Below are 23,299 nucleotides of genomic sequence, written 5' to 3'. Positions count from 1 at the left end.
TTTTAGGATTTAGCAGCGGCAAATTCATCAAAACAAAAACCAATTTCACATCATTAAAACCCCAATTTCAACCTCAAACATCAGATTTTAACCCCGTTTTTTTTGGGGGGAGGACCTCCAAATTTTTGGGGGTAAAAACCTTCGAGGGCTTTTGGGGGAATTTTGGGGGGGGGTGGGTCGGATCCCCACAAAAAACCCCAAAATTTCCCCAGGTTCGTGCAGCGAGAGCTGCAGCCTGATCACCGATGGGCTCAGCACTGCCCTGCAGCTCTTTGACGAATTCAAGAAAATGAGGGAGCAGATGTGAGGAAATCGGGGAAATTTGGGAGTTTTTTTTTTTGGTTTTTGGGTTTTTGGGGTTTTTTTTTTTGGCTGCTCCAGCCCCACCCCTGCAGCCAGGCGGGTTCGAACCCCCCCGGTGCCACCCCCTGCAGCAGGAGTGAGGCGAGGGGTGGGTGGGGGGCAGATCTGGGGGGCTGGGGGCGCGGGGGAAGTGGGGGGGGGGACCCCAGGAAAAACTGGCTGAGAGCCCTAAAGCGGTTACACGGCGCGACACGGACTGAGCTGGCCGAGGAGGACTCAGAAGAGGAAGGCTCAGAAGAGGAGGGCTCAGAAGAGGAAGGCTCAGAAGAGGAGGACTCAGAAGAGGAAGGCTCAGAAGAGGAAGGCTCAGAAGAGGAGGGCTCAGAAGAGGAAGGCTCAGAAGAGGAGGACTCAGAAGAGGAAGGCTCAGAAGAGGAGGGCTCAGAAGAGGAAGGCTCAGAAGAGGAGGACTCAGAAGAGGAAGGCTTTCTTCTTCAGCTCGTTGCGCTTCCACAGGGCCAGCTTGCCGAACTCCTCCGGCGGCATCTCGAACACTTTCAGGAAGTCCTCGGGGGACAGGTGGCGCTGCGAGGAGGGGAGGGGGCGACAGAGGGGGGTGACACAGAGCAGGGACCCCCCCCAGGAGCCCCCCGAGCCTGACCCAGCCCCTACCTCCAGCCTGGTCCTGTCCACGCCGGGCGGGAGCTTCACGCGGCCTCGGTTCGTCACCATCAGCATCTCATAGGGGTAGATCTGCAAAGGGGGTGGGTGGGGGGCTGTGAGACCCTCAGAGAGCCCCCCCCAAGCCCCTTCAAGCCCCCCCCCCGGCCCCATCCAAGCCCCCAGCCCCGCTCACCTTCTGCTCCAGCATGCTGGGCAGGGAGTTCCCTCTGTCCATGCGCCCCGCGCTGGCCGTTCTGGGGGGGCAAACCTGAGGTCAGCCCGGCGCCCACCCCCCCAAAATTCTCCCTCTGAAGCCGAGCCGAGGTGAGGGGCTCCAGCCTGGGGGTGCCAGGCCCTCCGTCCCTGCTCCAGGGACGCGATGTGGCCCCGGTGCCCCCCTCCTCCCCCCCCCACGTCACCCTCTCGCTGGGTCTCGGTGTCCGGGCCAGGTGAGCTCTTACCTGCAGGGCTGGACAGAGAGAGGAGGGGGCTCAGCCTGGGGACCCCGCTGTGCCCCCTCATTCCTGCTGAGCCCGGGCTTGTGCCACCACTCCCCGTCCCTGGGGACACCCCCACATTCCCAGGACACCCCCACGTTCCCGGAGACATCCCCTAGGACACCTCCAAATCTCCAGGGCACCCCCACATCCCTCCAGGACATTCCAGAATCCCCACGACACCCCCACACTCCCAGGGACACCCCCACACTCCCAGGGACACCCTCATATCCCCAGAACCCCCCCAAATTCCCAGGGACACCCCCATACTCCCAGGGACACCTCCAGGACACCCCCACACTCCCAGGGACACCCCCACATTCCCGGGGACACCCCCAGATCCTCAGGACACCCCTACACTCCCAGGGACACCCCCAGGACACCCCCTCATCCCCAGGGACACCCAGTGACACCCCTACAGTCCCAGGACACCCCTAGACCCCTAGGGACACCCCCACACCCCCAGGGACACCCGTGGACATCCCCACATTGCCAGGGACACTCCCAGGACACCCCCACACCCCCAGGGACACTCCCAGACCCCCAGGACACCCCCAGGACACTCCCACATTCCCAGAGACACCCCCACACTCCCAGGACACCCCCAGACCCCCAGGGACACCCCCGGACACCCCCACTCTGTCCCGCTCCTCACCAGGGCTGCCCTTCTCGCTCCCCGCCGAGCCGAACTCTGCCGACTGCAGCTGCGGGGGGACAGCGACAGGGTCACAGGGACAGGGACAGGGACAGGGACACAGGGACAGGGACAGAGGGACAGGGACAGGGACAGGGACACAGGGACAGGGTCACGGGGACAGGGACAGGGACACAGGGACAGGGACACAGGGACAGGGACAGGGACATAGGGACAGGGACAGGGACAGAGGGACAGGGACACAGGGACAGGGTCACGGGGACAGGGACAGGGACACAGGGACAGGGTCACGGGGACAGGGACAGGGACAGAGGGACAGGGTCACAGGACATGGACACATGGACAGGGTCACGGGGACAGGGACAGGGACAGGGACACAGGGACAGGGTCACAGGGACAGGGTCACAGGGACAGGGACAGGGGCACAGGGACAGGGACAGGGTAACGGGGACAGGGTCACGGGGACAGGGACAGGGACACAGGGACAAGGACACGGGGACAGGGTCACAGGGACAGGGTCACAGGGACAGGGACAGGGACACAGGGACAGGGACACGGGGACAGGGTCACGGGGACAGGGACAGGGACACAGGGACAGGGTCACGGGGACAGGGACAGGGTCAAAGGGACAGAGACATGGACACAGGGACAGGGACAGGGTCACGGGGACAGGGACAGGGACACAGGGACAGGGTCACGGGGACAGGGTCACAGGGACAGGGACACAGGGACAGGGACAGGGTCACAGGGACACGGGGACAGGGTCACGGGGACAGGGTCACAGGGTCACAGGGACAGGGGGACAGGGTCACAGGGACACGGGGACAGGGTCACAGGGACAGGGCCACAGCAACAGGGTCACAGGGGTGACCCCAAAGCCCTGAGCGGGGTGGGGTGACCCCGGCAGGGTGGGGTGACCCCGGCAGGGTGGGGGACCGCTGGCAGCCGCTTACCCGGGTGAGGGTGCTCCGGCCGGAGGCGGGGAGGGAGGAGCTCTTGGAGCTCGTGTGGAGGGCTGAGAGAGAGGCAGAGACCGTCAGGGACAGGCAGGGACATTCAGGGACATTCAGGGACATTCGGGGACAGGCAGGGACAGGCAGGGACAGGCAGGGACAGGCAGGGACATTCGGGGACAGGGAGGGACAGGCAGGGACAGGCAGGGACATTTAGGGACAGGCAGGGATGGGCAGAGACCATCAGGGATGGGCAGGGATTGGCAGGAACCATCAGGGACCTTAAGGGACAGGCAGGGACAGGGACAGGCAGGGACCTTTAGGGACATTTAGGGACAGGCAGGGACCTTTAGGGACATTTAGGGACAAGCAGGGACCTTTAGGGATGGGCAGTGACCTTTAGGGACATTTAGGGACAGGCAGGGACCATCAGGAATGGGAAGGGATGGACAGGGACAGGCAGGGGTGCAGGCAGGGATTTGGGATGTACAGTTGGGATTTTGGGATGCACAGGCAGAGTTTGGGATGTACAGGCAGGATTTGGGAGGTGCAGGCAGGATTTGGGATGTACAGGAGGGATTTGGGATGTACAGGAAGGATTTGGGATGTACAGGCAGGATTTGGGAGGTACAGTTGGAATTTTGGGATGCACAGGCAGGATTTGGGATGTACAGGCAGGATTTGGGATGCACAGGCAGGATTTGGGATGTACAGGCAGGATTTGGGATGCACAGGCAGGATTTGGGATGTATAGGAGGGATTTGGGATGCACAGGCGGGATTTGGGATGTATAGGAGGGATTTGGGATGCACAGGCAGGATTTGGGATGCACAGGCAGGATTTGGGATGTATAGGAGGGATTTGGGATGCACAGGCAGGATTTGGGATGCACAGGTGGGATTTGGGGGACAGAAGGGGGGTACAGGCACGCAGAGATGAGGAGGCAAAGGGCCGTGGCCGTCAGGAGAACAATCCCACTCACACGTGTGGAAAGGCGTCCGGTCCGGCAGCGAGCGAGTTTTCCTCCGGATCGGCAGCGACTTCTCCATCTCCTCCTTCAGGATCAGCTTCCCGAGGTTGGAGGTGACCTGGGAGCCACGGGACGCACGTTGGCATCGGTGCCAGCGCACCCCCAGCCCCTCAGCGCTGCCGCCCCGCCCCGACCTTGCTCAGCTCCTGCCGCTGGAGCTCCCGCAGGTTCTTCATCTCCTCCGACAGATCCTCATCCTCCTCCTCCCCTCTCTTGGACGCCATCCGCCTCCTCCACTCCGTCTCTGCGGGAAAAGGGACGTTCCAGCCATTCCCAGCCTTCCTCGGGCTCTCCAGGAGGAAAAACCCCGCCGTGCCCACCTACCCACGACGGCCAGCGACGGCGGGCACGGCCAGTAGTCGGTCTCGATCTTGGCGGGCTGGTTGGGATCCGGGGGCTGCGCCGCCGGGAATTTGGAGGATTCGATGATCAGGTCCTCGATGAGATTTTTCCCGTGGTGGGCGCTGGAGTGGTGCTCTGGGGGGGCACGGGGAGGGGGTGAGGCAGCATCCCGGGATGCGCCATCCCGTGGGATAGACCCCCCCCTCCCCACACTCACCTTTCTGCCGGTAGATCGGCGGCTTCTTGTAGATGTTGAGCTCTGTCGTGTCGGTCTCTGGAAGGAAAAAGGGGTTTGGGGTTGGGAGTGGGAGCTCGTGGGAATGGGAATTCATGGGGTGGGGATTGGGAGCTCGAGGGGTTGGGATTGGGAATGAGAACTCTTGGGGTTGGGAGTGGGAGCTCGTGGGAATGGGAATTCATGGGGTGGGGACTGGGAGCTCGTGGGGTTGGGATTGGGAGCTGATGGGGCTGGGAATGGGAATTTATGGGGTTTTGAATGGGAATTTATGGGATTGGGAATGGGAGCTCGTGGGGTTGGGATTGGGAACTCATGGGATTCTAAGTGGGAGCTCATGAGGTTGGGAGCTGATGGGGTTGGGATTGGGAGCTGACGGGAATGGGAGTGGGAGCTCGTGGGGTTGGGAGCTGATGGGGTTGGGATTGGGAGCTGATGGGATTGGGAGTTGATGGGATTGGGAGTGGGAGCTCATGGGGTTGGGAGCTGATGGGGTTGGAATTGGGAGTTGATGGGGTTGGGAGCTGATGGGATTGGGAGTGGGAGCTGACGGGAATGGGAGTGGGAGCTCGTGGGGTTGGGAGCTGATGGGGTTGGGAGTGGGAGCTGATGGGGTTGGGATTGGGAGTTGATGGGGTTGGGAGCTGATGGGATTGGGAGTGGGAGCTGATGGGGTTGGGATTGGGAGCTGATGGGAATGGGAACTCATGGGGTTGGGAGCTGATGGGAATGGGAATGGTAGCTCATGGGGTTGGGAGCTGATGGGGTTGGGAGTGGGAGCTGACGGGAATGGGAGTGGGGGCTCGTGGGGTTGGGAGCTGATGGGGTTGGGAGTGGGAGCTGACGGGAATGGGAGTGGGAACTCATGGGGCTGAGAGCTGATGGGGTTGGAATTGGGAGTTGATGGGGTTGGGAGCTGATGGGGTTGGGAGTGGGAGCTGACGGGAATGGGAGTGGGGGCTCGTGGGGTCGGGAAGAGGCTCCGGCACTCTGGCTGGGGCCGGCAGCGCTGGGCTCCCGCTTTGGGGTGCCGGCGCCGTTACCGGGTCGGTGGAAGTGCTGGACGCTGCTGCGGGTGGGGGCGGCGCCCTGGCGCGAGGGGGGCACCGGGGTGCTGCTGGGGGGGCGGCTCTCCAGCCACTCCCGGATCACCTGCGGGAAAACGGGACCGGGATCAGCGAGACCCCTCCCCAGCTCAGCACCACCCCCTCCTCCCGCGGTACTCACCTCCGGGGACGGAGGAGGAGACATGGATTTGGGAGACAGGGAGCGCTGCAGAAGGCAAGGATGGAATGAATTTTAATTTTTTTTTTTACTGAATTTTAACAATTTTAATAACCTTCACGAACTGTTACGAATTCTGAAGGATTTGAATCAATTTAAGGTATTTTTGTGCTGGAATTTTATTCGATTCTTCTAGAATTCTATTCCAGCTCGGCGATCCTTCTATCCCCTCAAAAAAAAAAACCCAAAAACCAGGGATTTCCTCCTCACCTCCCGGCTCCGGGGCAGCTCCACGTGCTCCATCAGCGAGTAGGTGAAATGGGGTTCGTAGATCATCAGGTCGGGGCGTTCGATGTCCAGGATCGCTTTGTCCTTGGGGATGGCAGCCAGGTCCTTGTAGCCCAGGACCTCGTTGTCCATTTTGGCCTGGGAGGAAGGGGAAAACGCCGTCGTTTGGGGTGCAGAAGGGAATTTTTTACAAGGTCTTTGTAGCCCAGGACCTCGTTGTGCATTTTGGCCTGGGAGGAAGGGAGAACGCCTCCGCTTGGGGTGCAGAAGGGAATTTTTGGGAATGGGGAGGGATCACACCCGCCAAGGCCGTGCCAGGGGGATGGGGAGGGTTTGGGGGAGGGGGGTCACATCCCACATCCCCCATGGATTTAGGGATGAGGTGGGAAGGGGGGAATGGCTTCTTACCACGATGCTGGAGGGAGAGCCAGGAACGCTGGATCCGCGGGAAGAGCAGACGCTCCCAGGGGAGGTCAGTGGCTGCTGGAGGGAAAAGGGGGGATTTCAGCCCAGGAAGGGGCTCAGGGGAGCCCCCTGAGCTCCCAAATCCCGCGGATCCCAGATTCCTTGGGCACTGGGATTGCTGGTGGGCGCCGGGCAGGCAGGGGACAGCTGGGAGGTGACAGCGGCTTGGCCAGGACACGCTGCCGCTAGATGGGGCTGCCAGGCTGGGCGGGAGGAGGAGGAGGAGGAGGAGGAAGGCAAGGCCCGGCTAACAGCAGCCCATGACTGCCCATGCCCTTGGCCACCAGCCCCTGCCCTTGGCCACCAGCCCCTGCCCTTGGCCACCAGCCCCGCGTGCCTTCCCTGCGTGCAGGGCTCCCCGTTGTCCCACGCCTTGCCAGGACCCCCAGCGCCTCCAGCACCCCACCCGGACCCCCAGCATTTTCCCTGTGCCCCCAACACCTTCCTGGACCCCCAGCACTTTCCCTGTACCCCCAACATCTTCCCGGACCCCCAGCACTTTCCCTGTGCCCCCAACACCTTCCCGGACCCCAGCACCATACCCGGACCCCCAACACCCTTCTCTGGACCCCCAACACCTTCCCGGACCCCCAGCACCCTACCTGGACCCCCCAACACCCGTCCCTGGACCCCCAGAACCTTCCCGGACCCCAACACCTTTCCCGGACCCCCAGCACTTTCCCTGGACCCCCAACGCCCTTCCCTGGACCTCCAGAACTTTCTCTGGACCACCAACACACTGTTCTGTACTCCCAGAACTTTCCCTGTACCCCCAACACACTTCCCTGGACCCCCAGAACCTTCTCCGGACCCCCAGCACCCTGTTCTCTATCTCAGCATCCTACCTGGACCCCCAGCACTTTCCCTGGACCCCCAACACCCTCCCTGGACCCCCAAAACCCTACCTGGACTCCCAGCACCCTCTTCTGTACTCCCAGAACTTTCTTGCACCCCCAAAACCCTTCCCTGGGTCTCTGAAACATTCTCCGGACCTCCAGCACCTTGCCTGGACCCCCAGCACCCTCCCTAGACCCCCAAGACCTTCCCTGGACCCCAGAACCCTGTTCTGGACCCTCAAGACCCTCCCTAGACCCCCAAGACCTTCCCTGGACCCCCAGAACTCTATTCTGGAACCCCAAGACCCTCTTTGGACCCCCAGTACCCTGTTCTGGACCCCCAAGACCCTCCCTGGACCCCCAAGTCCTTCTCTGGACCCTCAGCACACGGTTCTGGACCCCCAAGACCCTCCCTGGACCCCCAGCACCCTCCTTGGACCCCCAGCCCCCCCCCCTTACCTTCTGCAGTCTTTCCATTCAGCTCTGGCTGGGGGTTGTGTCAGTCACAGGCTCCTGTGGGGACAGCGGGGTTTGGGCACTGCCAGGGTGGGCACAGAGCCCCCCCACCCCGGGCTGGGGGGTCCCAAATGCCACCGCCCTCCTGGCACGGGGCTGAGCCACAGCGGGCACGGGGGTGGCACGTCCCCACCGCCCTCCTGGCACGGGCTGAGCCCTGCGTGCCCCACACCGGTGGCACCTCCCCAGTGCCCAAATATCGCTGTGCTGGCAGCAGGACGAGCCTGCCAGGAGATGCCACTGTCGCCAGGGCAGGGGACAGGCGGGGACGCCGCACTCACCGCTGCCTCCGCGGCTCCACATCCCTCTGGGCGCCGACTCCGGGCTGGGGCTCGGATGTTCCCTCTGCGAGGAGAGGACAGAGGTGGCGGTGACTCGCAGGGTGACGAGGCCAGCCCTCGTCCCCACGCTGTCCCCACGCTGTCCCCGTGCCTGCTGCGTGTCGCTGCCCGGTGGCTGCTGACGGTGCTGGCGGCAGCGACGCCCTTTTGTCCCGCGGCCTCCAGAAGGCTCCAGCGGCAGCGGAACGGGCTCGGCCCCCCAGAGCCCCCGGGGCTCGGGCCTGGCCGCGCTCTAAAGCCACAATGCCGCGCACAAAGGGGAAAATTCCCCATTCTGCTCCAAACTTCTCCTTTCACCAGGGAGGGAATTGGGCAAAGCGAGCCGGGCAGCGACAGCGACAGCGACAGCAGCGCGGGCAGCTCCGGCCCTGAGCCCCAGCCCTGCAGGCTGGGCACGGCGGTGGCACCGCCTTTGGGGACACCGAGCCCGCTGTCCCCCAGCCCCGCGAGCGCAGAGCTCGCTCCCGTGGGATGCGGAGACGGAGCGGGAGCAGATCGGAGAGATCCGGGAGCATCCTGGGGCAGCCGCGGGGCGCGGGAGGAGGGAGCTCCGCCGGCAGCCCCGTGTCCCTCCCGTGAGACCCCCGGCACAAAAGACCCCCCAGATTTGGCGCTGGGACGGGGTTTAAGGCGCTGACCCCCACCCCCAGCGCCTCCCCGCCCTCCCGGGGGATCCGGGACCGCTGGGATGGGCACCCCCGGCCCGGCACAAGGGCGGCATTGTCCGGGCGGGCACAGCCGTGAGCTCACACTTTCCAGTGCCGGAGCCCAGCCTTGCCCCCCGCCCCCGGTGGCGCTCCGGGGCGCTCGGGACACCGGCGGGGACGCGGTGACAGCGAGCAGATGGATGCGATGGCGGAGAACGGGAGCAGAGGGAGCGGCGGGAGGGTGGGTGCGGGGCCGGGGCGGCGGGAGGAAAACAAACCCGAGCCGGGGGCGCCGAGAGACGCCACAAAACCGGCGAGGGGTGCCAGGCCTGCACAGCCACCTCGGCCACGGTCCCCCGCCCCTCCCCGCGCTCTGGGGACGCGGGGACAGCTTATCAGGCGCGGGCAGGGAGCCACCGCCCCGATGGCAGCCGCGTTCCCCATGGCAACCTCCAATGTCCCCGCAGATCCGCCGCCAGGTCCCCCGCGTGGCCCGAGATAAGGGCGGCTCGGCTGTTTGGGATTTTCCTGGCCAGCAGGGCGAGGGGGAGCGGGGAGGGGGGGGACACGCAGCGTGTCCCCCTCTCAGGGCGATGCTGATGGGCGGGGGGGGATCCACGGCGGGGAAAGAAAAGGGCCGGGCAGGGAGCGTGGGAAGAGGGAGAGGGGATGGAGGAAGGAAGGATGGATGGACGGACGGACGGACGGACAGGGCACGTGCGGGCGGGGCTCACCGGGATGGAGGGGTGCCGGTCCCCCCCGCACCCCACCCCGTGAGGGGGAGCCAGGGCTGTGCTGCCGCGGGAAGAGGCCGCCGGTTCCCTCCTCCCCACCCCGAGGAAATCCGGATTTGACTTTTCGCAGCCGCCAAAGCCATCAGGGCCCGGCCCCGGGCCAGGGGCCAGGCCGTGAGAACCCCCCCACGGGGGGGAGCAGGAGGGGACCCCCAGCCTTCCTCCATGGCCCTCCTCCTCACCCTCCCTCCCTGCCCGTGCCACCGCGTGCCCGAGCTGTGGCGCGGCTGTCGCGGCTCGCGGCCAGCAGCGACGGGCGGGGGGGACACCCGGGGTCACAAGTTCCCTGAACAGACGGTTCCCGCCAGCCCTGGGAACGGTGTCCGGTGCTTCCCAGCCCAGCCCCGGCCTCCTCCTCCTCCTGCTGCTCCTCCTCCCACCACAACCTCCAAACAAACAGCGCAGGCGAGGCCCCGAGCATCCTCCCCGCTCACCGGGGAAACCGAGGCACCGCCGCACGCGGGGCCCCACCGGCAACTTGATCGCGACAGCGACGAGCCACGGGCAGCGCGTGGGTCCCCGACCCGCGGCTCGCCGGTGTCCGGTTCCTCCCTTGTCCTGTTTCTGCCGCTGCCATCCCCGCCGGGCCAGCGGCAGCGAGCCCGTGGCTATTGACAGCCATCGCTTCCGCGCCGCTGCCCGGGCACCTCGGTGGCCTCAAAAGCCACCGGCTGCCAGCCCCGGGCGTTTTTCCATGGCTGGGATGGACCTGCCGCGGGCACGGGGATGCTCCGTGCCTCAGTTTCCCTGCATGGAAGGTGGATGGGGCGGGGGTGGGGGGGGGGTAACAACAATCCGCCCACCCCACCCCGGAGCGGACGGAGATGAAGGAGGAATTTCCACCTCCTCGGTTCCTCCCATCCGCGGAATCTGGGCCAGCGCGGCTGCCCCCGGCCCTGCCAGGAGGCTCCGAGCCCCGCAGGTTCAGAGGGGGGGAGGCGCAGCCTGAACCCCAAAAACTGCCGGGGGTGGGGGGCTCCTTGCCCGGCCCCCCTGCCCCGATGGCCACCCGGCAGCCCGCGCTGGGCCGCGCCTCACGTGGCTCGTAATCTGGGATTAAAGTGGGATTAGCCTGCTCATCCCGCACGCGGCGGGACCCGCTGCGGATGTGTGAGGAGGCCGCGCCCCTCCGGGGCTCCCGCTGGGGGTTTGGGGGTGCCCCCCGCGCCCCAAAAACCCCGCGGTTCTGCCAGCCCTGGGGTCGGCGCCACGGCACGCCCAGCGTTGGGTACCCCGGGGGTGGGGGCCTGGGCACCCCAAAACCGCGCCTGGGGCGGCCGCAGCGGGGCTCACACCTGACAGGACACCGGGAGGTGCCCGGGGGTCCCGAGGTGCCAGGTGGTGGCCCTGGAATTAGCCCAGCCTGGCCACCCACCCTGCGTGCCCGCAGGCAGCAGCTGAACCCCCCCCGGAGACGGCTCCATCCACGGCCAAGAGAGGAGGGGGGACCCCCCAAATTTGCGCCCCAAATTCTCCCCCTAAATCACCCCCCGATGCTCCGTGGCGGTGGGGAAACGGGAATTCGGCCCCTCCGGGCTTTGCCGGGGGGGGGTTGGGGCGCTCCAAAATTCCGTGTCCGCGGGAGAGTCAAACCCTTCACAGGGGGGTGGGATTAGGGGGTGCCCCCCCAGCAACAGCGCTGAGACCCCCCAAATTCACTGCTCAGGTGGGGCTCCTCCTCCCTTGGCATCCGCGGTGCCCGTGGCGGTGTCCCCAGGGAAGGGGGACACGGGTGTCCCGGGGGGGGGGCGCCGGCAGCGCTGCGGTGCCGCGGGGGGGGCTCGGGGAGGGGTCCCCGCGTCCCCCCCTCCCTCCACCCTTCCCCAGCGATGGCAGCAGCGCCGGGTGTGGGGACAAGGTGGGGGACAAACCGTGGGGCACCCCCGAGCTCCCCCCGGGAGCGGCGGCAGCGGAAATCGACGGGAAAACGGAGAGCGGCCGCCACGAACCGGCGCCCCCGGCGCCAGCCGTGTCCCCAGCCCTGTCCCCAGCCGTGTCCCCAGCCCTGTCCCCGTCCCTCCCGGGCCGCGCGGCCGCTCACTCACCTAAGGCCGGCGACACCGCATCCCTCCGGCCGCGCGGGGATGCCCTGGGCGAGAGGAGGCCCCGACTCGCGCGTGGGCTACCGGGGCTGCGGCGCATCCGAGAGCGTGACAGCGGGGCGCGGGCGGGCGAGCGGGCGGGCGAGCGGGCGGGCGAGCGAGCCTATCACCCCCCGCCAGCCCCGCCGCCCGATAACCGCGCCTGGGCGGGCGTGCGGGGGAGGCTGCGTGGAGCGCTGCGTGGGAGGGTGGAGGAGTGCGTGGCTGCCCGGCGGGGGAGGGCTGGTGGCCGCGTGGGTGCCGCTCGCCCTCTCCCCAGCTCGCTGCTGGCTCAGTCCCTTTCCCGACAAGAGGAGAATTAGCCGGCATCATGACGAAGCAGTATTGACCGCCGCTCCTCCCGCTTCCCCGGCACAAAGAGGGAGGAAAACAGGAATAAACCCGGCCTGCCCCGCTGGCCAGGGGCAGCCCGGACCCCCGGCACCCCCCCAGCCCCCGCTGGGCACCGGGCGCGGCAGCCCCCGCTCCCCCCGCAGGGATTTCGGCACCCCCAGCCCCTCTCGGGGGGGGTTGAGCACCTCACGGGGCTGCGGCAGCGCGGGGCGGGGGTGGGGGATGGCACCTCCCGCCCAACGCGACCCCCAGGCTGGGTCTGGGGGTGCTGCGCCCACCCCTCGCTGCCCCGGGAGGGGAAATCCAGCGGGAACTTCCATCCGCAGCCCAGGCAGGGTTGGGAGGTGCTGGGAATCTGCCAGAATCGATCGCTGGGCTCTGGCGGGGAGAGCTGATGCTCCCACACCCCAAGCGCCCCCCAACCACGCCCTGGGGGGTCGCGGTCCAGCCCCGGCCCGGGGGAAGGGCTGGGCAGCGCGGCCGGGCAGGGCAGGGCAGGGAGGCTGCGGCACCTCCATCATCCCTCCGGAGCCGCTCGGAAGGTGATCCCGGCATCCGGCACGGGAGCGGGGCCGCGGCCGGGCCCCGCCGGGGGCGGCGGGGCTGCGTTGGTGCCGCAGCGCCGGGAGCCGGAGTCTATTCCCGGCTCTGTGTGGGAGCGCTGCCTGGTGACAGCAGCTCCCTTTCTGGGGCTCCTCCTCGCTGCTTCTGCTCTTTGCTGCCTCAGTTTCCCCCCACCCGGCTCAGGAAAGGGCTGCCGGACCCCTCCGGACGCACATCTGGGTGGGGGGGATGGACACGCAGGGGGAGGCAGAGCCTGGGGTGTGTCCGGGGATGGACACATCTGGGAGGAAACACACCCCGGGCTGCACATCTGGGGGGCTACAGGCCCAGAGGTGAACATCTGGCGGGGATACACCCCCAGGGGGATCCACACGCGTGTCCTTTAGCGCCAGGGCCGGCCTGGCTCGCCGGAGCATCCCGGCCTGGGCTCCGCCGCGCCGCCGTCCCCCCGCGCCGAGGGGGCTCCGCCGGCCCCCGCCGCCCCCCGGGGCCGTGCCCGTGAATAATCGAGGCTGCGGCCGCCTCTCCCCCGCCACTAACCCAGTTTCTCAAGCATGAAGACGATCGCAGCGGCTGCTCGGCGGCTGCCACCTGCGCCCGGGGGGCTGCTCGGGCGCCTGACCCGGCCGTGGCAGCCGCCGGGGCTCGGCCTCGCGGCCCGGCACGCCGGGGCGGCCGGAGGAGTTTGGGGACGCCCCGATGCGGCTCCAACCCGCAGCACGCAGCGGCCCACGCACCCCAAATCCAAGCCCGGCCGCGCTCGCCGGACCCCGCTGGGTCACCCCTTCAGAGCCGGGCCCGGCGCGGGCGGATGGCCGGGGGGTGCCGGGGGGTCAGGCCCTACCTTCAGGGGAGCCCATGGCCCGCTGCCCGTCCGCCGGGAGCCATCCCCGCGCCGAGCATCCCCTGCCGCCCCTGCGCCGCACGCACGTTGCCACAGCGACCGCCTCCCGCCGCAGGCGCGGGATGGGCGCGGAGGATGTGCGGGAGCGGCCTCGGGGCTCGCCGGGAGCTGCAGGGCGGGCAGGAGCGGCGCCGGGGCTCGGCGAGGGATGGAGGAGGTGCGGGAGCATCCTGAGGATTCAGAGAGGGATGGAGGAGTGCAGGACAATCCTGAGGATTCAGAGAGGGATGGAGGAGTGCAGGACAATCCTCTGGACATACACAGAGGGATGAGGGAGTGCAGGACAATCCTGAGGATTCAGAGAGGGATGGAGGAGTGCAGGACAATCCTGAGGATGCAGAGGGGGATGAGGGAGTGCAGGACAATCCTGGGGACACTCAGAGGGGTGGAGGAGTGCAGGACAATCCCCTGGGCACACACAGGGATGAGGGAGTGCAGGAGCATCCCTTGGACACACACAGGGATGGAGGAGTGCAGGACAATCCTGAGGATTCAGAGGGGGATGGAGGAGTGCAGGACAATCCTCTGGACACACACAGGGATGGAGGAGTGCAGGAGCATCCTTTGGTCTCAGTGAGGGATGGAGAATGTGCAGGACAATCCCGTGGACACTCAGAGGGATGAAAGGAATACAGGACAATCCCCTGGGCACACACAGGGATGGAGGAGTGCAGGAGCATCGTGTGGATTCAGAGAAGGATGAGGGAGTGCAGGACAATCCTCTGGACATACACAGAGGGATGAGGGAGTGCAGGACAATCCTCTGGACACTCAGAGGGATGGAGGAGGTGCAGGAGCATCCTGAGGATTCAGAGGGGGATGAGGGAGTGCAGGACAGTCCTGAAGATTCAGAGAGGGATGGAGAAGGTGCAGGAGCATCCTGTGGATGCGGAGAGGGATGGAGGAGTGCAGGACAATCCTCTGGACATACACAGAGGGATGAGGGAGTGCAGGACAATCCTCTGGACATACACAGAGGGATGAGGGAGTGCAGGACAATCCTGAGGATGCAGAGGGGGATGGAGAAGGTGCAGGACAATCCCCTGGACACACACAGGGATGGAGGAGGTGCAGGAGCATCCTGTGGATGCAGAGAGGGATGAGGGAGTGCAGGACAATCCCCTGGGCACTCACAGGGATGGAGGAGTGCAGGACAATCCCCTGGGCACTCACAGGGATGGAGGAGTGCAGGACAATCCTCTGGGCACTCACAGGGATGGAGGAGTGCAGGACAATCCCCTGGGCACTCACAGGGATGGAGGAGTGCAGGATCATCCCTTGGCCTCCCCACGCTGCGGGACGGCCCCAGGGAGCGTTCCTGCATTCCCGGGGGGCACAAGCCCTGCCCCGCTCTGTGCAGCAGCCGCCTGACCCCAAACCGCCCCCTCCACCTCCCTGCAGGGCTCTGGGGCTGCACCCAGAGGTGCTCGGTGACCTCCAGGCTGGCCTGGACACTCCGCAGGGGACACCAGCCCTGTCACCACCCCAGTGGCGCCCCCGGGTCCAGCTCATGGCGCCTCTGGAGGGCAAGGACCAGGGGGTTTGGGATGGCAGCGGGTGGCACCCAGCACCTCTGCAGCCAGGGGGGCTCTGGGGAGGTGCCCTCGGCCCCCCCGGGCACCCCCAGCCCCTGGGAAAGGCTGGGAGCAGACACCCTCCAGTGCCCTTTCTGCACAGAGGACAGTCCTGTCCCCACCTCCACCCCGGGTCTCACCTCTAAAAATAAGAAAGAAGCCGTGCGAGGGTTTTCTTTTCTCTCTCCTTCTCCAGCCATAATTAAAAAGGAGTCACCCTTCCGAGCCCTTTCTGTCCCAGGAGGTCGAGAAGAAGGAGAGGGGAGGAAGGGGAAAAACCCTGAAAGAAAAGAGAGGAAGGGCTTGGGAAGAAGAGAGGGGAAAAAAAAAAAAAAAAAAAAAAAAAAAAGGGGATGGGGAAAAATTAAAGCAGAGATTACACAAAGGGAACTCCTCTACCTTTGAAGATTTGGCTAAATTGAGGAGGGGGCGGCGGGGGCGTGGAGGGTCCGGGCCCAATCGGCTTCTTTATCAAAGCCTTCTCCTTTCGAGATCGTCTCGAATTCCTGCAGGAACAAGGAGCCGGGGCTGTGGGGCTGAAGGAAACGGGAGGGGAAAAATAAAATCACCGCGGCCGCTGGGCTAATTCCGGCCGTCACTAATTGCCGGGTGTTGCGTTTCCCTCCTGCTTTAAAGCTCCGTTCAACTCCATCTGTTATAATTTTGTGACCCCCCCTCAAGCCCAGCCGCGCTTTGTGGGGCGGGGGGAGCCCCGGTTCGGGGATTGCGGCCCCCCCCGGGGTCCGTCCGGCCGCTGCCTCCCCGGGCATTGCGGCGGGGAAGGCGATTATGGGGAGGGGGGGACAGCAGCGGGGTCGGGGGGACAGCAGCGGGGTCGGGGGGACAGCAGCGGGGTCGGGGGGACAGCAGCGGGGTCGGGGGGACAGCAGCGGGGTCGGGGGGACAGCAGCGGGGTCGGGGGGACAGCCGGGCGGGTGACCCCGGCAGGGAGAACAGGGGGGACGGTGATGGTGGCAGGAGGAGGGGATGGGGTTTGGGGTACCAGGAGGAGGGGATGGAGTTTGGGGGTACCAGGAGGAGGGGATGGAGTTTGGGGGTACCAGGATGAGGGGAATAGGTTTTGGGGACCAAAATGAGGGGATGGAGTTTGGGGGTACCAGGGTGAGGGGATGGGATTTGGGGGTACCAGGATGAGGGGAATGGGGTTTGGGGCGACACGGTGAGGGGATGGGATTTGGGGGTACCAGGATGAGGGGATGGGGTTTGGGGCACCAGGATGAGGGGATGGGGTTTGGGGCACCAGGAGGAGGGGATGGGGGTACCAGGATGAGGGGAATAGGTTTTGGGGACCAAAATGAGGGGATGGAGTTTGGGGGTACCAGGGTGAGGGGAATGGGGTTTGGGGGTACCAGGATGAGGGGAATAGGTTTTGGGGACCAAAATGAGGGGATGGAGTTTGGAGGTACCAGGGTGAGGGGATGGGATTTGGGGGTACCAGGATGAGGGGATGGGCTTTGGGGTACCAGGGTGAGGGGATGGGCTTTGGGGCACCAGGATGAGGGGATGGAGTTTGGGGGTACCAGGAGGAGGGGATGGGGTTTGGGGGTACCAGGATGAGGGGAATAGGGTTTGGGGACCAAAATGAGGGGATGGAGTTTGGGGGTACCAGGAGGAGGGGATGGAGTTTGGGGGTACCAGGAGGAGGGGAATGGGGTTTGGGGGGACACGGTGAGGGGATTTGGGGTACCAGGCTGAGGGTGATGGGATTTGGGGACCAGGCTGAGGGTGATGGGGTTTGGGGGTAACCAGGATGAGGAGATGGGGTTTGGGGGTACCAGGCTGCGGGGGATGCCCTGGGTGGGGATCAGGGGGTACCAGAGTGATGCCCTGAGTGTGGAGAACAGGGGGTGCCACCCTGGTGCTCTATGGGGCAGCAGTGGGTGCCACCCTGGGTACCCCTATAGGGGAGCAGTGGGTGCCACCCTGGGGTGATTCCCTCTGGGGCAGCAGTGGGTGCCACCCTGGGTACCCCTATGGGGGAGCAGTGGGTGCCACCCTGGGGAAAACGGCTCGATCCCGGTGCGAGCAGCACCCGAGAGACCCCAAAACCCGCCCTGAAGGGGCTGCGGGCAGAGGATGAGCCCCAGGCGGGGGAGAGGGGGACATTTGGGGTCGCGCTGCCACTTTGGGGTCCACGCATCACCTCGGGGGGGGGGGGGTCAGGAGCTGCCTCCCGCATTCCCGGGATGCGGAATCGCCTCGCTGGGTGGGAACGCACGAGGGGGTCCGGCCCGGGGAGGGCGGGGGGCGCTGCCAGCGCCCCAAATCCCTCCCCGCCACCTTTGTGCGTGGCCGGGACTCATTTCCTGCCCGGGATCCGCTTTAACGCCTTTGGGGGAGGTGGGATGGGATTGGGGGGGGCCCTTCTCCATCAAAGGCGCTTCCCTTCCCCTCTCGTTTTCAAAGAATTTACCTTGGGAAGGGGAAAAAAAAAAAAAAAAAAAAAAAAAAAGAAAAAAGGTCCCGAGGATGTTTTAAGGCCGCGGGGCCGCGGGCAGCAGAGGGTGCCGATATGGAACAGTGGGTTTTAAAAGCTCACAAAAAAAGGGGTCGCAGCAGCCCCAGAGGGTGCGGGGGAGAGGGGAGGGGGTGTCGAACCTCGCACCCCCCGCTAGGAGGGTGCGGACCCCGTTAACCCCCTCGGGGCGAGCCCGGGAGCCCGAGCGGGGCTGGGGTCCGTGCCAGCCTCGCCCGGACCCTCCAGAGGGGTCTGGGGGGGGCATCGCCATCGCTGAACCCCCTCGAGGTCACACACGACCCCCGGGGCGCCATCCCTGCCCTGCCCGGAGCCACTCGGGATGGGACCCCGGGAACCCCCCCCCAAAGCCAAGGGGCAGCTCGGGGGTCACCAAGGGCGGCTTCGCCCACCCCGGGGTCCGCAAAGCCCCCGCACCTACCTGGGTCCGACAGGAGAACGTGAGCAGCTGGAAACACCTGCGGGGAAAAAAAAAAAAAAAAAAAAAAAAAAGGAAAACCGGGCACTTTCTTGGGGAGGGGGGCGGGCGGTTCCTCCTTCCCCCAGCCCGGGGAAAGCCGAGAACGGCCCGGGGGTGGCAGCGGGGAGGTCCGGGGGTGACAGGTAAAGGTTCTGCAGGGTCAGGGGTGGTAGCGGGGGGGCCCGGGGGTGACAGGTAAAGGTTCTGCAGGGCCAGGGGTGGCAGTGGGGGCCCGGGGGTGGCAGCGGGGGGGTCCGGGGGTGACAGGTAAAGGTTCTGCAGGGTCAGGGGTTGCCGAGGGGACGGGCGGGTGAAGCGCGGGGTGCTCTGAGCCCACGCGCGGCGCCCGAAGCTCATGCGGGAGGCAGCGGGGCTGGGGGCTTCTCCTCCTCCTCCTCTTCTTCCTCCTCTCCCTGCGGCCCCGGGGGTCGCCCAGCGCCGTGCTGTGCCCTCGCCATCAGCCGCCCGTGCCGGGCCCGGTGCCCGCAGGGAGGGGCTGGGGCCCGCCCGGGACGGGGGGAATGGGGGCTCGGTTTGGGGGTCCCCAGCTGCCCCCGCCCCAAGCGCACCGCGCCTCGGGGACACAGGGCTTGTGTCACCTCTTGGTGCCAGCGCAGCCGCGGGCGGTGCCTCACCCACCTGGGGAGGGGCTCAGCAGCTGCTCCAGCGCTGGGGGGGGGGCTCTGGGGACCCCCTCCCCTCGCAGGGGGCGGCCGGGGATCCCCCCCCCCCTCGCCGGGCACCGTTTGCTGGCCAGGGAGTGTTAAATACCTGATAAATCCCGCGGCGGGGAGCTGGGGAACCCCGGGGGAGTCAAACCGCCCTGGGGGGGTCAAACCGCCCTGGGGGGGTCCCCGACGGGCACCACAAGGGAAGAGGAGGGGGTCGGTTCAGAGCTCACCTGCCTTGGCACTCGTGCCTCAGTTTCCCCCCGGGAGAGGCAGGAGGGGGAGCAGCACGGAGCCCACCGCCCCCAACCGCAGGAGGGTGAGGGGGGGGGCCCGATTCCATCAAATCAACCCCCCCGGGACTGGAATTCAGCCCAACCCCATTTTGCAGCCCCTCCGGAAGCACAAAAGGGGCAGCCCCCGGTTCCGGAGCCCCCCCCCCCCTCTGTCCCCAAGCCCATCGCGGGGGTGTGAGCGGGATTAACCCCCCCGCCCCCCCCCCAGCCCCAAACAGGGGGTCAGGTCCCCTCTGGGACTCCCGAGCCCCCCAAATCCCGGCCAGGTCCAGTGGGATCCCATCCTGTCCCTAAATCCCCCTTCTCACAGCCCCTCAAAATCCAGGGTGGGGGGTGCTCCCACAGCCCCCCACCCCGCAGAGCAGCACGGGGCTCCAGGAGTGCAAAATGTGCTTTATTTTGGGATCGAGACCACCACCACACCACCAGCTGCTGCTTCCAGGCACCTGGAAGGGAAAGGAGGAAAAGGGATTTTACCGGGCTGACCCCGCTGTGGGGTCGGAGCCGCCCCAGCCCCGCGCTGGGGGCACCCCAATTCCCCCCCGCCAGCTCTGTGGGGACCCCCCCCAATCCTCACCTGGATGGAATTCCCGTCATTTCTTTGGTGCTGCTTTCCTGCCCCGGCCGGCTCCGCGTCCCTGCGGGAAAGGGGGAAGGGGCTGAAGGCGCTGGGGGAGCCCCCAAATCTGCGCTGCGCCCCCATTTTTTTGGGTCCAGCTGCTGCTGACCGACCCTTCTGCCCCCCAACCCCCGGGATTAGGGGGTGCAGGGGACGCCCCCAGCAGCTCCTACCTTGGCGGGAGGGGGACCCTCGGGGGCGAGGCTGTTCCTGCTCGGGAGAGAAGGGGGGATTTGGGATTGGGGTCCCGGCCACGGGGGACCCCCAACCCCCCGCCCCAGGATTTGGGTACTCACAGCTCCTCCTCCTTTTCCCGCTTCCTTTTCTACGGGAGAGAGAAAGAGATGAAGATGGGGACTCTTCCTCGCCGAGGGATGAAGGTCACCCCGTAACAGGGAGGAATTTGGGGTCCCCACCCCCCTCCCCCGTGCCGCGGGGACCCCCAAAACCCCTGTGGCCCCCCAGCCCTCAGGTGCTGACCTTGGCAGCGCCGCCCTTCTGGGCACCTGAGCCCTTGGGGGGCTTCTTGGGGGGCTCCTCTGCTGCTTCCTCTTCCTCCTCCTCCTCCTCCTCATCCGAGCTCAGGTCCATGACTGCGGGAGAGCCTGGCTGAGCCCCCAGACCCCGCTGGGGGGGTCGGGGGGGACCCCAAAACTCACGGGATATGGGGTGGGGGGGGGACACCCCAATAGTCATGGGACACGTGGGGGGGGTCAGGGGGTGGGGGGACACCCCGACACTCACTGGGCACGTGGAGGGGACCCCGACCCTCACTAGACAGGGGGTGGGGGGTCAGGGGGACCCCGATACTCGCTGGACACGCGGGGGGGGGGGACACCCCAATACTCAGTGGACACGTGGAGGGTGTCAGGGGGTTGGGGACACCCCGACACTCACTGGACACGTGGGGGGGACCCCGACCCTCCCTGGACACCCCGATACTCACTGGACACGTGCTGGCCGCTGACGTAGACGGGCCCGGAGCCGGCCCGCAGGCGGAAGGTCACTGGCGGGGTCAGCTCCACTCCGGCCAGCGAGGCCTGGAAAATGGGGGTGCAAACAATTGCTGGCAGCCCCCCGGGACAGCAGCAGCCCCCAGACCCCGGAGCCCTGCCCGGGGCCACGGGCGGAGACCCCCGGAGCAGCGACGGCCTCTGGGACAGCAGCAGCCCCCGGAGCAGCCCCCCGGGGCCCGGAGCCATCCACCGGGGCCCGGAGCTCTCCCCGGGGCAGCCCCCGGAGCCCGGAGCTCTCCCCGAGCCATCCCCGGGGCAGCCCCCCGAGTTCGGAGCCCCTCCCCGAGCCCGGAGCTCCCCACGGAGCAGCCCCCGGGGCCCGGAGCTCTCCCCGGGGCAGCCCCCCGAGTTCGGAGCCCCCTCCCCGAGCCCGGAGCTCCCCACGGAGCAGCCCCCCGAGTTTGGAGCCCCTCCCCGAGCCCGGAGCTCCCCCCGGAGCAGCCCCCCAAGTTCGGAGCCCCCTCCCCGAGCCCGGAGCCCCCTCCCCGGGCACTCACCGAGGGCAGCACCGAGGGTTTGAGCGTGGCCAGCGGCACCGGGGCGCGGCTCTCGCCGTCCTCGGCCACCACCTCCAGCACGTGGAACTCATCCCGCGCCGCCTCCCCCAGGCACACCTGGGCGTGGGGGGCAAGAGGGAATTCAGGGAATCCCCGCAGAACGCCCCCAAAATCCAGCCAGCACCCCCTACCCTTTTTTTGGGGGGTTTTTGGGGGGTGAGGGCACCCCCCGATCGTGCAGAACTCCGTGGGATGAGGGGAAAATCCCCTGAGAGCGCACGGGACCCGCCGGGGTTTTTGGGGTGCAGCCCCGATCCCCACAAATTCACCCCCCCAAAAAACAGGGATGAGGTTCCCCCCAACCCCGCGGGAATTTGGGGGGGGCTGAGGGACACAATCCCCCCCCGCCATCTCTCCCACGTCGCGATTAATGAATGAATTAATTAATGCCGGAATTAATCCCGGGCAGCGGGAAGAACAAACCGCCCCCAACCCCCTTTTGTTGGGGTTTTGGGGTTTTTTTTTTGGGTGTATTTATTGGGGTTTTAGGAGCATTCTTAGGGGTTTTGGGGTTTTTTAATGGATTTTTTTTTTTTGGGGGCTTTTTTGGCGGTATTATTTAGGTTTTGGTTTTTTTTTTTCTGGTGGGGCAATGTTTTGGGGGTTTTAGGGATACTTTTTGGGGGGATTTTAGGGACATTTTAGGTTTTAGGAATATTTTTTGGGGGTGGTTTTAGGGATTTTTTTGGGGGCTTTTAGGGATATTTTTGGGGGGATTTTAGGGACTTTTTTGGGGGGGTTTTAGGGACTTTTTTTGGGATATTTTTCGGGGATTTTTTTGAGGGGGATTTAGGGATTTTTTGGGGGATTTTAGGGACATTTTTTGGGGGATTTTAGGGATTTTTTTTGGGGGTGGCTTTAGGGCTATTTTTGGGTTTTAGGGACATTTTTTGGGGGTAGTTTTAGGGATTTTTTTTTGGGGTTTTAGGGACATTTTTGGGGGGGATTTTTAGGGATTTTTTTTGGGTTTTAGGGACATTTTTTGGGGGGGATTTTAGGGATTTTTTTTGGGGGGATTTTTAGGGATAATTTTTTGGGTTTTAGGGACATTTTTTGGGGGGGATTTTTAGGGATTTTTTTTGGGGGGTTTTAAGGATATTTTTTTGGGTTTTAGGGACATTTTTTGGGGGGATTTTTAGGGATTTTTTTTGGGGTTTTAGGGATTTTTTTGGGGGGATTTTAGGGACATTTTTGGGGTGGGGGTGCCACTCACCGTGCGCAGGACCAGCTGCTGCTCGCAGCGCCACTCCTCGCTCACGCGGAAGGTGCAGGAGCTCCTCGCGCTGCTCAGCTCGCACCCTGCGCGGGGGGACACGGGGGGACACATGGGGGGGGGGGTCCCAGGGAGGGTGGGGGGACACCCCCAGAGCGGGGTTTATGGGGTGGGGGCGACACTCACCCCAAAGGACGGACACGGGTCTGTCGGAGCCGCTGTCGGTGCTGTCCGTGAAGGACATGGCGAGGGGTGGGGGGTGGCACGGCCTGGAGGGGGGGGGGCGGCACGCGGAGCTGTGGGACCCCCCCCCAAAAAAAAAAAATAAAATTCCAGCGCCCCCAAATCTTCCCCCCCCCCCCACCGCCCCAAAACTCACCCAAAGCAGCGGCGCGAGCGTCGGCCCCGAGGGAACCCCACAGACAGCGGGGCCGCCCCGCAGCCGGCGCTTATAGGGCCCGTGTGATTAGCGTTAATTGGTTAATTACCCCCTCAGGTGGGGGGGGGGTAATGAGCGCGGGACGGGTCACCGCGTGGTGACACGCTGGTGGTGGCCCTGTCCTGCTACGCGCTCTGTGTGTGTGCCTCGATGTCCCCTCCGCATCCCTCCATGTCCCCCCGTGTCTCCTCGATGTCCCCTCCGTGTCCCCCCATGTCCCCCCGTGTCACCCCGTGTCCCCTCGATGTCCCCTCCGTGTCCCTCGATG

At 65.6% G+C, this 23,299-nt stretch overlaps 2 protein-coding genes across 8 annotated transcripts; both read right to left on the bottom strand.

Annotated features, from left to right (window-relative positions):
- Positions 1–666: 666 nt before the first annotated feature.
- On the bottom strand, positions 667–13,715 carry DMTN (dematin actin binding protein). Of its 7 annotated transcripts, none has more exons than XR_008440831.1 (17): positions 13,633–13,715; positions 8,289–8,352; positions 7,951–8,004; positions 6,599–6,673; positions 6,173–6,328; positions 5,906–5,950; positions 5,722–5,830; positions 4,661–4,717; positions 4,426–4,578; positions 4,236–4,345; positions 4,054–4,159; positions 3,072–3,133; positions 2,119–2,167; positions 1,386–1,435; positions 1,160–1,220; positions 976–1,056; positions 802–888 (listed from the first exon to the last, which is right to left on the bottom strand). XR_008440831.1 is itself a non-coding variant. In XM_054000701.1 (16 exons), exons 3-16 carry the CDS (start codon positions 7,966–7,968, stop codon positions 775–777), a joined length of 1,203 nt encoding a protein of 400 aa, XP_053856676.1. In that variant the 5' UTR covers positions 7,969–8,004; positions 8,289–8,352; positions 11,835–11,910; the 3' UTR covers positions 667–774. The 7 variants fall into 7 exon arrangements, 1 of the variants encoding a protein (XP_053856676.1); XR_008440833.1 differs by lacking the exon at positions 13,633–13,715 and adding an exon at positions 11,835–11,914 and having other exon boundaries at positions 6,599–6,670; XR_008440830.1 differs by lacking the exon at positions 13,633–13,715 and adding an exon at positions 11,835–11,913.
- A 5,853-nt stretch (positions 13,716–19,568) lies between these two features.
- Positions 19,569–23,172, bottom strand: NPM2 (nucleophosmin/nucleoplasmin 2). The gene is made up of 10 exons (XM_054000707.1): positions 22,972–23,172; positions 22,779–22,861; positions 22,593–22,678; positions 21,320–21,436; positions 20,753–20,846; positions 20,287–20,399; positions 20,103–20,131; positions 19,980–20,016; positions 19,765–19,825; positions 19,569–19,633 (listed from the first exon to the last, which is right to left on the bottom strand). The coding sequence occupies exons 2-9, from the start codon at positions 22,834–22,836 to the stop codon at positions 19,781–19,783; spliced, it is 579 nt and encodes a 192-aa protein (XP_053856682.1). The 5' UTR covers positions 22,837–22,861; positions 22,972–23,172; the 3' UTR covers positions 19,569–19,633; positions 19,765–19,780.
- Positions 23,173–23,299: the final 127 nt, after the last annotated feature.

Source organism: Vidua macroura, chromosome 28 (genome assembly GCF_024509145.1).
Source record: "Vidua macroura isolate BioBank_ID:100142 chromosome 28, ASM2450914v1, whole genome shotgun sequence".
Classification (NCBI taxonomy): Eukaryota; Metazoa; Chordata; class Aves; order Passeriformes; family Viduidae; genus Vidua; species Vidua macroura.
This window is presented reverse-complemented; position numbering and strand designations above follow the sequence as displayed.

What these genes read in the sequence shown, in the direction of transcription:
- NPM2 (XM_054000707.1), bottom strand. Translation starts at nt 22,836, where the DNA reads ATGTCCTTCACGGACAGCACCGACAGCGGCTCCGACAGACCCGTGTCC. An exon ending in AGCAGCTGGTCCTGCGCACG is followed by an intron (nt 21,437 to 22,592) that starts GTGAGTGGCACC and finishes CCCCACGCCCAG; the next exon opens with GTGTGCCTGGGGGAGGCGGC. An exon ending in AACCCTCGGTGCTGCCCTCG is followed by an intron (nt 20,847 to 21,319) that starts GTGAGTGCCCGG and finishes CCCATTTTCCAG; the next exon opens with GCCTCGCTGGCCGGAGTGGA.
- DMTN (XM_054000701.1), bottom strand. An exon ending in GCCGTCGCTGGCCGTCGTGG is followed by an intron (nt 4,346 to 4,425) that starts GTAGGTGGGCAC and finishes CTTTTCCCGCAG; the next exon opens with AGACGGAGTGGAGGAGGCGG. An exon ending in AAGGGCAGCCCTGGTGAGGA is followed by an intron (nt 1,221 to 2,111) that starts GCGGGACAGAGT and finishes TTGCCCCCCCAG; the next exon opens with AACGGCCAGCGCGGGGCGCA.